The sequence below is a fragment of the Littorina saxatilis genome, linkage group LG1 (genome assembly GCF_037325665.1).
Source record: "Littorina saxatilis isolate snail1 linkage group LG1, US_GU_Lsax_2.0, whole genome shotgun sequence".
NCBI lineage: Eukaryota > Metazoa > Mollusca > Gastropoda > Littorinimorpha > Littorinidae > Littorina > Littorina saxatilis.
In genome coordinates this window covers 42752966-42765681 of record NC_090245.1, presented here as the reverse complement: position 1 = coordinate 42765681, position 12716 = coordinate 42752966, and the positions used below count along the sequence as shown (strand labels likewise).

General features: G+C 45.0%; 1 protein-coding gene across 1 annotated transcript in view; it reads right to left on the bottom strand.

The window, feature by feature from the left end:
* Window positions 1-1489: 1489 nt before the first annotated feature.
* Window positions 1490-12716, bottom strand: part of LOC138970316 (uncharacterized) — a 41274-nt gene continuing 30047 nt past the window's right edge. Inside the window, exons 13-19 of the mRNA XM_070342797.1 lie at window positions 8935-9059; window positions 8405-8581; window positions 7765-7977; window positions 7117-7205; window positions 6497-6662; window positions 6009-6190; window positions 1490-5524 (exon numbers count right to left, since the gene is read on the bottom strand). Of these exons, the coding sequence (XP_070198898.1) occupies window positions 4846-5524; window positions 6009-6190; window positions 6497-6662; window positions 7117-7205; window positions 7765-7977; window positions 8405-8581; window positions 8935-9059 (1631 nt within the window). The 3' untranslated portion in view covers window positions 1490-4845. The remainder of the gene's footprint in view (window positions 5525-6008; window positions 6191-6496; window positions 6663-7116; window positions 7206-7764; window positions 7978-8404; window positions 8582-8934; window positions 9060-12716) is intronic.

Genomic DNA, 12716 nt, shown 5'->3' with positions numbered 1-12716 from the left:
CTCAAATTCTTCATGTTCAAAGAATATAAGTAAATTATTATATTTAGCCATCGAGGTCGTTTTTCGGAAACTGAGCTATGATGCGAAAATATGAGTAGAAACAGTACAAAATTAATAGATTCCATGACTGACATCTTGTGCCATACGCTTCTCGCTTGGGTTGAGTAACACTCACTTGTAAAAGCACCCTCGTTTATCACCATACACTCTTCAAAAAAGTTAAGGATCGGTTGAAAAAAAACGGATCTAATTATAAAAAATTGCCAAAAAATTAAACATCGACATAATAATTAAAAGATTAATGTGTTTGAATTAACAAATAAACAATGAGTCTTGACCTAGAATTTTGTTTGGCAGGCAGAGTTATATCCCTTTGTGGGACTTCTCAAAAGCTTCTGTATTTTGGAAGAAAAAGGGTGTTTTTTATAACCCCATGAAATTTGCGGAACGCATGCCAGGGTAAAAGGTTGTGATGCACGTGCTACAACAGGGTCCTGGCTATGAACATCGCTCACCAGCTTGTGTTTAAAGGCAGAGTAAGCCTCCCGTAAACCATCACAGATACGGTCAGGCTTTTACACACAGTACAAACACCCTTTCATTTAAACACTCACCAATTGAGAACATCCTAGGTGCCCTCCGTAAAGAGCGAACAATTTTCAAAGAATTTATTTTTGCGTGGTTTATCTTACCCCTGAGCCATCGTGAACCCGTGTGATCCAGTTTTCCCCCTTTTCACAATGCAGTCGTCATAGTTAGTCATTTGAATGCGACTCGACGTGAGCTTATCTACAATAGCACGTTTTTTATGCACGAAACAACGGCTGTGGTTCACAAGAACTCTAGCGATGGCTTTTGACTGTTGAGAGGAACGGCGATTTGCACTGATAAACCGGGCCGTCGTCTGCTACGACCCTTGCGTGACCCTGCTTCCGGGCTTTTCTTTTTTTTTAAACTTTCACAACTTCGAATTGTTCTGATCTTGTCTTGATGAAAAACGAATTCTTTTATGATTAAAGAATGTTTGTGTAACAAGCTGTCAATTTATTATTTAGATTTTAAAAGTTAGGTCTAGCGCAAAAACGAGGCGCCATTGTTCTTCAGGGCCAAGTCCACGAAAATAAATTCTTGGAAAATGTCTCACGCTCGACAGAAAGCAGCCAGGATGTTCCCGTTCGGTGAGCGTTCAAATGGAAGTATGCTTGTACTGTATTTAGACGCTCGGGGAGCTCTGTGATGGTTTACCGGAGGCTTACTGTGCCTTTAAAGGTTGACACGCTGACACAATTATGCACAGTAGCAACATGCCCCCACGAAGAAAACTGAGCGATTTGGATAGAGGAAGGGAAATAGGATGGCTACAAGACGGTGTTGCTGCCAGGCAAGTGGCCCAGAGGCTTGCAGTGGCTCCCTCTGTCATCATCAGACTAAAACAGAGATTCCACGCAACTGGAAGAGTGCAGGAGCGATAACGTTCTGGTCGGCCCAGAGTCACCACACAAAGAGAGTATCGCTTCATTCAGAGGCAGGCCATGCAACAAAGAATGGCTACGGCAAACAACATTAGGCAACGCCTACAAGCTACCACCAATACTGTTGTTAGTGGTCAGACGATCCGAAACCGCTTACACAACTTTGGCTTGCGTGCGAGGCGTCCAGTCCGAGGAACAACCCTGACTGCTAATCACCGATCAGCTCGCCGAGCCTGGTGCACTCAACATATGAGGTGGCAACGTCAGCAGTGGGCTCAGGTGTTGTTTACAGATGAGTCCCGCTTTTGCTTGGAACCTGCTGATGGTCGCATCCGAGTGTGGAGGCGTCGCGGAGAGCGCTTCTGGAACAAGAGCGTTTTGGCAGAGGCTCTGTGATGGTCTGGGGAGGGATCAGCACACGTCTAAGGACACCTCTGTACCATGTAGTGGGCAACTTGACCGGTGTCCGCTACCAGAATGAGATCCTGCAACCGGCCTGGTCGTTCCAGCCCTCCAAGCGATCGGCCCTCGTGCGATTCTTCAGGATGACAACGCACCTCCCCATCGCTCTGCAGCTGTAAACACCTTCATCCAGCAGGCCAGGGTCAACAGGATGCTGTGGCCAGCCAACAGCCCGGACCTGAACCCCATAGAGCACATGTGGGACGAGCTTTGTCGTCGGGTAAAGCAACATTACCCTCCTCCTGCCAATCTGGGTCAACTGCTGCAATGGCTCCAGCAGGAGTGGAATGGAGTTCCCAGAGCATTCATATGCAACCTGATCCACTCCATGCGCCAACGATGTGTTGAATGCCTGGCACACAACGGAGGGCACACGCGTTATTGACACTGATTCACATTGTTGTGAATTCCATTTTCGAGGGTTGTCACGTTTGACACACTCTAGCTAAATTGTCGCTGCCGCGTTCGATCTTTGCTTTGTTTGTCATTACTCCTTGGTTGTTCAATTATATAATTTTTAAAAATGAAAGAATTCGGTCTTGTCTGTTTTGTGTGGCGTGCTTGTAAAAAAGTGATCCTTAACTTTTTTTGAAGAGTGTATATAAATACTTTTTTTTTAAAGGCAAATAAATCAAACAGAAATTAAATAATGAAAGTGGACCACATGCGGTACCTAAACATGCGGTACACACACCAGAAATACTACTAAGTATCTGATTGTTCACTACACCAATCAATCCATCAATCAATAAATCCATCCATCCATCCATCCATCCACTAATCAATCAATCAATCAATCGACTTTAATACATCGGGTACTTTTACATACTGTATGCAAAAACACCATGCAGAAACGCTCAAAAAAAGTGTGGATGTTTTGCATTGTCGGCCAAAGAATGTGTGTGTGTGTGTGTGTGTGTGTGTGTGTGTGTGTGTCCGTGCACGTGTGGATGTGGATGTGTGTCTGTGTGTACATGTTTGTGTGTGTGTGTGTGTGTGTGTGTGTGTGTGCGGGTGGGTGTGGTGTTTTTAAAGCGGGGCAACTCTTCCACAGATAAAAAAAAAATCCCCGACAGAGTTGTTTCTCACCAGTGGGGAGAATAGGTGTTCGTTCTTTTCCCATCTGGCCCTGGTTTAAAGGCTGACATAGTCCTATTTAATTAGTTTAATTACTTCCAGGGCTTTTCCCATCGTTGCGGGGATGTATAAATTAAGCTTCCTGCAAAGTTTTAGGTTTGAAGTCCTTACCAATTACGAGAAATAATTAATTCTTTATTGCATTGTTTAGCAATAGTTCTCCAGGACTTGTGCTATTTTTAGACCGTTGACGTAACTTCGTGACGTTTCGTAAACCAAAGATGGCGTCTGAGACTGTTCTGCTTACATTCGACACTATCAACACCACTTTGCAATACTGAAATAATGTTTTCTGTGTTCGAAAGCTACAGCCAATCGTTATTATATCCCCTTTGGTACAGTTTTATAACATTATTGGCACATGTAAACAATATGAATTAATTAATGAACGCTACGAATATGGCAGCATTTAAGCAATGCTTTACATTAAAAAGTGGTACTGAGTCAGTCCTGCTTTTCCATAGAGAAACAGTTGACTGACATGGTGTCATATCCTTCGATTTCGTTTTCATATGATTATACTCCTCAAATGTTTAGCTCTTACTATATAAAGTTGGAACTGTTTTTCAAGACTTACCTACACGGCTAGCATGCACTTGCTGTGCAAAACAAAACAATCATCAGTTAGAACTATATCTTCCAGACTGCTTTAGTACAGTATAAAGTCAAAGTTCCCGTATGTACCACACGTGTTAATATTTCTTATAGTCTTACTATTACGCTCACAATGCGCACAATTACACAGAGATCAGGGCCGAGGTGCACGAGAAAGTTACCAACCGGGTGGGAGTCAGCCGCGGTGTTGGATTGGTTGAACTTGAGATTTGGTGTGATTTCAACGAATCCGACCCCGCGGTTTGTTCTCATCCGTTTGGGTAGAACCCACTTTCGCTTCGTGCACCTTAGCCTTGCTAGTGGGATGGTACACTTCCGATGCAGTCCCGAAACATGTTAGAGTTTAGCAGGGCAGCTCATCCTCTGGTACACTTTCAATGCAGCCCCCGGAGCTGTGGTAGAGAGTAAGGGGGAGAGGCACAAGACCATACACTCCCTAATACTGTGTCAGTGTTCAGTAGGCCTAGGGCCTTTCCCATGTATGTACACTCTCAATGCAATCCCTAATGCTGTGTCAGTGTTCAGTAGGGCCTTTCCCAGGTATGTACATTTTCAATGCAATCCCTAATGATGTGTCAGTGTTCAATAGGGCAGCTCACCCTGGGTTAGGAACAATGCAATCTGGCCTAACGCTGTGCTAGTAGTTCAGGAGAACAACTCATCCTCAGATTGCTTTTCCTTGTGCTGTCTCAGTGTTCAGTAGGGCAGCTCATCTTCTGTTGGATTTCTTGGGTTTGGTAGACTTTCAATGCAATCCGGCATAGCGCTGTATTCATGTTCAGGAGAACAGAACATCCTCAGATTGCCTTTCTCCGGTTATCAGTGCAATTCCTAATGCTGTGTTAGCGTTCTGTGGGGCAGCTCATCCGCTGCTTGGATTTCTTGGGTTAGGTATATATTCTTCCAATACAATCTGGCCTAGAGCTGTGCAAGTGTTCAGGAGAACAACTCATCCTTACAGATTGCCTTTCTCAGGTATGTTCACTTTTCAGTCCTATCCCAAATTCTGTGTCAGCGTTTAGTAGGGCAGTTCATTTTCTTCAGGATCGTTTTGGGTTTGGTACACTTGCAATGCAATCCCTTGTGCTGAGATAGCGTTCAGTAGGACAGCTGATCCTTGGTTAGGTACACGTCCAATTCAGTCTGGCCTAGCGCTGTGTTAGTGTTCAGGAGGACAGCTCATTCTTTGTTTGTCCTTCTTGGGTTTGGGCGCCGGGACAGGCCTGGCCACATCCTTGATTTCACTGTACACGTGATCCTCGTCAATAACCATGGTCGAGAGAGGGGAGGCGAGAGGCCTCAGAAGTCCGCCGTGCAAACTCGCGCCCCGGCTGGGCAGTGGCCCCGGGGGCAGGCCAGGGATCTCCTGAACTAGTGGACCCTTGTAAGTCCGACTTTTTTGCAGCTTGTTCAAGCCTTGTGACTGGGCGCGCGGCGAGTCGTCCCGTGCTATGCTTGTCGAGTAAACCTCGCGCCGATCGTCCTCGTCGTCCTGGAAAGCCTGCCCTTGCGACGGTCCAGCAAGGAACTCACTAAATCTCGCCCTCACGACGGCCTGCACTTCTTCTGACGACGGACTTAGGTATCCTCCCGCCTGGTCTGCGCTCGAACCTGGTCCGGGCTTTTCCCGCAGTTTGATGGACCCCAGGTTCACGGGCCTCCTGGGTGGTTGTGGGGGCCGCGCCTCCTCCCCTATGCCGCTGTCTCTCCAGGGTTTGGCGTTGTCTCTCCAGGGCTTGGCGTGCTTGGTCTGGAATCGCTCTGGGAGCATCGGGATCGACTCTGCGTCTGTCTGGACCACTTGCTCGTGCAAAGCGGACAGCAGTTTGGGGTGTGACCTGCAACATCAATGCAAACGAGAATGATCATGTTTTCTGAGTATACATTGCTGTTTTCATGTCTTCAGTTAAAACGTTCTACATTATTATTCCAGACTTTCACATGCCGCAATGGTTTTGTTCTCTTTGGCTTGTGTTTTTGTTGTTGTAAAAACTGTTTCTTTTAGCTTTTGTAGATGTTAACCATCAACAAAACAGAGGCGCCTTTTCATCAAATAATTTTTTCTTTCTCCAAGCTGTCATTTCTTTCTTCTTGGCTACTTTGTGTTCTGATTTGCTTGCTTGATAGTCACGTGCCAACAGGGTCATTGATTCACACATTTCGGTACATTTCTGTCTAAAGTCAAAACAAAATTACGAACAGTTTTAAAAAAGAAAGGAAAAAAAGGTAAATGCCGTTTCCAGATGACAAATGGAGCTACCCTGTAGACCTACAAGGACACTGACATTGTCTTTTTCCATTGGTGACAATGTGCAGACTTACAGAAAATTTCGATCTGGATCTGGTTTATTTGTGAGTTTGTCCTCAAGAGCAATGGTGACGTCTTCAACGGAGGGTCTCTTGGCTGGATCTGGGTTTCTGCATTTGATGGACAGCTCGTTAAGCCACTCAGGGCACATATCAGGCTTGGGGAGAGACTTTCCCTCGCGTACCAGACTCAAGATCTGAAACAGAGCCGCCAGTCTGTCAAAATTATGCAAGAATTCTCCCACTCAAATCCATAATCTAAACAGCAACATTTCTACCATCAAATTTCATTGGATTGTCGGGAATACTTTAAATTCCTGCAAAATACGTTGATTCAAAGAACACACACACACACACACACACACACACACACACACACACACACACACACACACACACACACACACACACACACACGCACGAACGCACGCACGCACGCTAAATATCATCAACGGCGAAGAAAAACATATGCAAACCCACCCAAACAGCTCGACTCTACTTACGTTCGCCTTTTCATGGTCGGCGAAGGGGACGTAATGAAGCTGTGTGGCGGTTGGGTCTTGCTGAGTGACTTCCCTTGCCCAGAGAACTTCCCAAAATACCGTACCCAGCATGAACACGTCGTTTTCCTTGCCGAACTTCCCCTCACTCAGCACTTCCGGTGCAAGCCTGAAAGCCAATATCCACCAACGTACGAACATATGAAAGCCTCCATCGTGAGATTTCGACGTTAAACACCAAATAAAGAAAGAAAGATCGTGAGATTTAAACTGACTCTCAAAAGAACGTAGGCTACAGTTCCATGGTGACATGAGTAACACTGAGAAAATGTGCTCGTTTTCACTCTCTCTCTCTTTCTCTCTTTATCTCTCGCAAATAAACTCAAACCTAAATATCAGGTAGAAAGTAGTCATTGAAGTAATCTCAAACGTACCTACAAATTAAGCTTCGGTCATTCGTTTTTGATGGCTAAGGTTTGGATATTTGGGTAGGGCCTGATTCGGTTTGGGTTCCATTCAACGTAGTTGGTTTAGGCTGGGTTGGGTTGGGTTAGGTTGAGTTAGGGTAGAAAAGGGTAAGTTGGGTTATAGGTCGGTTGAGGGGGCACACTGGTTTCACTCACCATCTCCATGTGTCGTCAAACGGCTCGTCCGTCACATAACTTGCAGATGTTGCCAAGTGGTACATCCGACCAAGACGAGCCAGTGTCGCCTAAAAACAAAACTCATTAGGCATAGTTAGCTGAAGTTTAGCTGGCATTACCAAACTTCCAACAAAGGCACCCTGTCAAACTGATCCATATCACACCCGCCATGGCCCGCAGCGGGTACCCCAACATATTTTCTCGGAAAATCAGTATCCCGAGAGAAGCCCATCTACACATCAGAGCAAGTGTGCCTTTTTAGCCTACAAAACGTATTACTTTCGACCGTTTTCAGCAGAATACCAGGGCAAAAGGTCAAAACCCCACTTCTAAAAGTCTTCGTTGATTGCAGTTTGGATAAAAATTGATCATAACAATATTACTGATATATTGCACACAGCGACTGGTCCCAGCACAAAACATTTTAAAACGTTATAAAACATTCTTAAACGTCACAAAACATTTTAAAACGTCAAAAATAACTTGAACTTAGATGATGTCTTCCCTGTTATTTATGTTCTTTGTGATCGAGGTGATCTCTTCCCTGCCATTTGTTTTCTGTGTCGTTCAGGACATCGCAAGCACATGAAACCGAGATGACATGTGCCCTTTGACATTCGTTCTTACCTTCCCCGTGCGACAGTCGACGAGGATAGAGGTAGCCCTGATGTCGCGATGCAGCCACCCAGCCCCGTGTAGACTGAGCAGCGCGCGAGTCAACGACAATAGCACGTGCACGTGACGACTCATCTCCATAGCAACGTAGCCGCTCTCACTGGTAGCCAGCAGCCCTTTGCAGGCCGCGTCTTGCAGCGTCCACGACGGCTTGTATCTTCTCTCCTGAAAGTAAAAGACATATGATATCGATTTAGAAAAGCAACAAAAATTACAAGATGTCTTTTTTATCCTCTCTTTCGAAGTAAAATATTGGACGTCAGAAGCCAGGCAAAGTTCGAAAAAACGTCATAACGTGAATAATGACGTCAAGTAAAAAATTATCTCACTTCTGTGTGCAATATATCAGGACTATCATTATGTCAGATTCAAATCCATCTTCATATGCATGTCTCGCTCATCATGCTGCCATTCATTAATTTATTTAGATTATTATTTAGAATGTTTACTGGTAATAAAATCTTGTTATTGTGCCGCACTGTGACGAACCTTCCTTTTCTATGATTTCCGCTTTTCTCTTTTTCTTTTCTTTTCTTTTTTTCTTTTTTAAATTTACTTGCTGTAAAGGCTAAATATCTATTTCAACACTTACGTGAACGATGTGATCTGGTGACTCGTCCTCCAGCGAAAGCTCGTTCCCGTTGGTCTTCAACCAGTCTGTAACTCCCGGAAGTTCGCTGTGGGCATGCGCAGCGCACATTTCAATCAGCGGAAGCTCTTCCTTTGCAAACTTTGTCGTGTATTTCTCTCGCACAGACGTATAGTCTTCCTGGTATGGACAAAAAGTTAGAAAGATCTAAGCATCAGTATTTTATTTCAGTCAAGCTTTTCGGCAAATGCATAACAGCAACTTTCAAAAGGGTGCACCCTTGAAAAGAAATGTTAAGTGCACTGCTAATGCAGGTGTCTTTTCATGGCGACGTGAGTGTGTTCGTGTGCGTTTCTGTGTGTGTGTGTGTATGTGTGTGTGTGTGTGTGTGTGTGTGTGTGTGTGTGTGTGTGCGTGCGTGCGTGCGTGCGTGCGTGCGTGCGTGCGTGCGTGCGTGCGTGCGGGCATGCGTGCGTATATTCTTTTGTTTTGTTCTAATGTCTGTTTGCTTTTGACAGACGCATGAAACAGACCTTGTAGGCGGTCTCCATCCAGTAAGGCGAGCTGAGTTCACTGGCAGCCGCTGCAGGCGCGCTCGTCGCATAATCAATCCACCGTGACGTCCTCATGTTTCTGTACGAGTCAGAGTGATTCGTTCCTGCCAAGCAAAACATCATTATAAACGATTTTCGGAAATAACTTCTTTCTAGTTTTTTTTTAATTGGTTGTGGAAGAATTGTTTACCCTTGTTTCCAGACAGACGCTGAGGCAAGCCTACAATAGCACGTATAGCTTGCCACCGTGTTTCTATGAAAAAAGCAAGGGAAAACAAGGGGAAGCAACTATTTCACAACCCATTAAAACCTTATGACTTTATCTAGGTGCCAAACTAGCTGAGTATATATACCAAGTAGATAGCAACCTTGATTCAGCGTGACGTTCTCATGTTTCTGTAGGAGTCCGAATGATATAACGTCCTGTCAAGAAAAGCGTCAGCATTTGTGTTCGATATTGTTTGCCAGAGTTTTTCCAGCATTTGTCTATTTGTTCGCTAATATCGTTTGCAGCTGCCGTACGTAAGAACAAGAACAAGAAGAACAAGAATTTATTCCGCAATATAGCATAACAGCTATTGGTATTTGTCCTGGTGTGGAGACACTCATACATCAGTGGCGGATTTAGGGGGGGGGGGCGAAGGGGGCCCGGGCCCCCCCTTCAGGGGGAAAAAAACAACCAAAAGAGAGAGAGAGAGAGAGAGAGAGAGAGAGAGAGAGAGAGAGAGAGAGAGAGAGAGAGAGAGAGAGAGAGAGATATGATTTAAATGACAGTTTCTGAGCTCAGGTGGCCCTAGATTGCAGCATTTTGCTTCCTTGAAAAAATAAATTGGGGGGGCATGCCCCCGAACCCCCCCCCCCCCCTAGTAAAGTTATGTTCTTTGCGACCTCAATTCAGGCGCTTCGCGCCTTCAAGTTTGTGCAAAAAGTTTGGGTGTGCCCCCCCTTCCTTAAGATCCTGGATCCGCCCTTGCACATCCATACACTCCTTGCATAAAGTCAAAAGGCGAACAACGACAACAACAACAACAACAACAACAATAAACAACAAAAACAAGTCAGAGTCATCACCGACGTACAGGTAACTAAAATGAATTCACCATCGTATTTAAAAAAAGTTGTTGTACACTCTTCAAAAAAAGTTAAGGATCGGTTCAAAAAACGGATCTAATTATAAAAAATTGCCTAAAAATTAAACATCGACATAATAATTAAAAGATTAATGTGTTTGAATTAACAAATGAACAATGAGTCTTGACCTAGAATTTTGCTTGGTAGGCAGAGTTATTTCCCTTTGTGGGACTTCTCAAAAGCTTCTGCATTTTGGAAGAAAAAGGATGTTTTTTATAGCCCCATGAAATTTTCGGAACGCATGCCAGGGTAAAAGGTTGGGATGCACGTGCTACAACAGGGTCCTGGATATGAACATCGCTCACCAGCTTGTGTTTCAAGGTTGACACGCTGACACAATTATGCACACTGAGTAGCAACATGCCCCCACGAAGAAAACTGAGCGATTTGGATAGAGGAAGGGCAATAGGATGGCTACAAGACGGTGTTGCTGCCAGGCAAGTGGCCCAGAGGCTTGCAGTGGCTCCCTCTGTCATCATCAGACTAAAACAGAGATTCCAAGCAACTGGAAGAGTGCAGGAGCGACAACGTTCTGGTCGGCCCAGAGTCTCCACACAAAGAGAGGATCGCTTCATTCAGAGGCAGGCCATGCAACAAAGAATGGCTACGGCAAACAACATTAGGCAACGCCTACAAGCTACCACCAACACTGTTGTTAGTGGTCAGACGATCCGAAACCGCTTACACAACTTTGGCTTGCGTGCAAGGCGTCCAGTCCGAGGAACAACCCTGACTGCTAATCACCGAGCAGCCCGCCGAGCCTGGTGCACTCAACATGTGAGGTTGCAACGTCAGCAGTGGGCTCAGGTGTTGTTTACAGATGAGTCCCGCTTTTGCTTGGAACCTGCTGATGGTCGCATCCGAGTGTGGAGGCGTCGCGGAGAGCGCTTCGCAGAAGGCGCTGTTCTGGAACGACAGCGTTTTGGCGGAGGCTCTGTGATGGTCTGGGGAGGGATCAGCACACGTCTAAGGACACCTCTGTACCATGTAATGGGCAACTTGACCGGTGTCCGCTACCAGAATGAGATCCTGCAACCCCTGGTCGTTCCAGCCCTCCAAGCGATCGGCCCTCGTGCGATTCTTCAGGATGACAACGCACCTCCCCATCGCTCTGCAGCTGTAAACACCTTCATCCAGCAGGCCAGGGTCAACAGGATGCTGTGGCCAGCCAACAGCCCGCACCTGAACCCCATAGAGCACATGTGGGACGAGCTTTGTCGTCGTGTACAGCAACATCACCCTCCTCCTGACAATCTGGGTCAACTGCTGCAATGGCTCCAGCAGGAGTGGAATGGAGTTCCCAGAGCATTCATATACAACCTGATCTACTCCATGCGCCAACGATGTGTTGAATGCCTGGCACACAACGGAGGGCACACGCGTTATTGACACTGATTCACATTGTTGTGAATTCCATTTTCGAGGGTTGTCACGTTTGACACACTCTAGCTAAATTGTCGCTGCCGCGTTCGATCTTTGCTTTGTTTGTCAGTACTCCTTGGTTGTTCAATTATATAAAAAAAATTTAAATGAAAGAATTCGGTCTTGTCTGTTTTGTGTGGCGTGCTTGTAAAAAAGTGATCCTTAACTTTTTTTGAAGAGTGTATATATATGTATGAATGTATCGATTGAACACTGGATTTCCCTTCGCTGAGCCATGTGACGTCAGAGGCCGACAAAAATTCATATTTAGGCGGCCAGCCGAGACTACAAAATAGTGCATGTTTGTGTGCGTTCAATCATAAAAACTAAAAGGAATTCTAACCAGAACCGATCGATACATAAAGGATATTTGTATTTTTGACCAAAATGTGACATTTGACACAGATCTCGACAGTTATTGTTCACCTCGACCGCTAGCGCGGTCTCGGAGAAACACTGACTGTCTCGATCTGTGTAAAATGTCCTATTTTGGTCAACAATACAAATAACGTATAATAACTGAAATTCGAATGCTCTCTCTCTCTCTCTCTCTCTCTCTCTCTCTCTCTCTCTCTCTCTCTCTCTCTCTCACCTCCTCACACACACACACACACACACACACACACACACACACAGACACACACACACACACACACACACACACACACACACACATATACTACTGCAGGTTGACACCTATTATACAATCAGACTCACTCATATGTTGACAGCCAGAAACATGATTACAAATGTGCCATATTAAAATAATCGGGGACTAAGAGGAGAATGGCACGAACGCGTAAACTAAGTACTAAGTGGACATGCATATTCTGTATATTCCAGCACCAGGACGAAATACAGTATAACATATATATATAGAGAGAATACTACATGGCTTGCTGTGTCGTACCAGATTTACACGAGGTTTTGTTTTTTTAAATATTGAACTGCGAGCGAAAGAGAGCTGTTCACTATTTGAAAAAGCAACGTGTGTAAATCTGATACGAAACAGCAAGCCATGTAGTATTCTGTTTATCCTACATACTGTACTTACGTGTATTTTACTGAAAATGTCCTGCAGTCGAGGCAGCTAAATTGAAGACGCTTGTTTTGGAACCTCGATCTCTTCTAAAGCCTCGTGCAATCTATTACGTCAAAGCAAAGAAACGTCACTCTGAAAGTGTGGCGTGACGTGTTAGTTCTAAAAA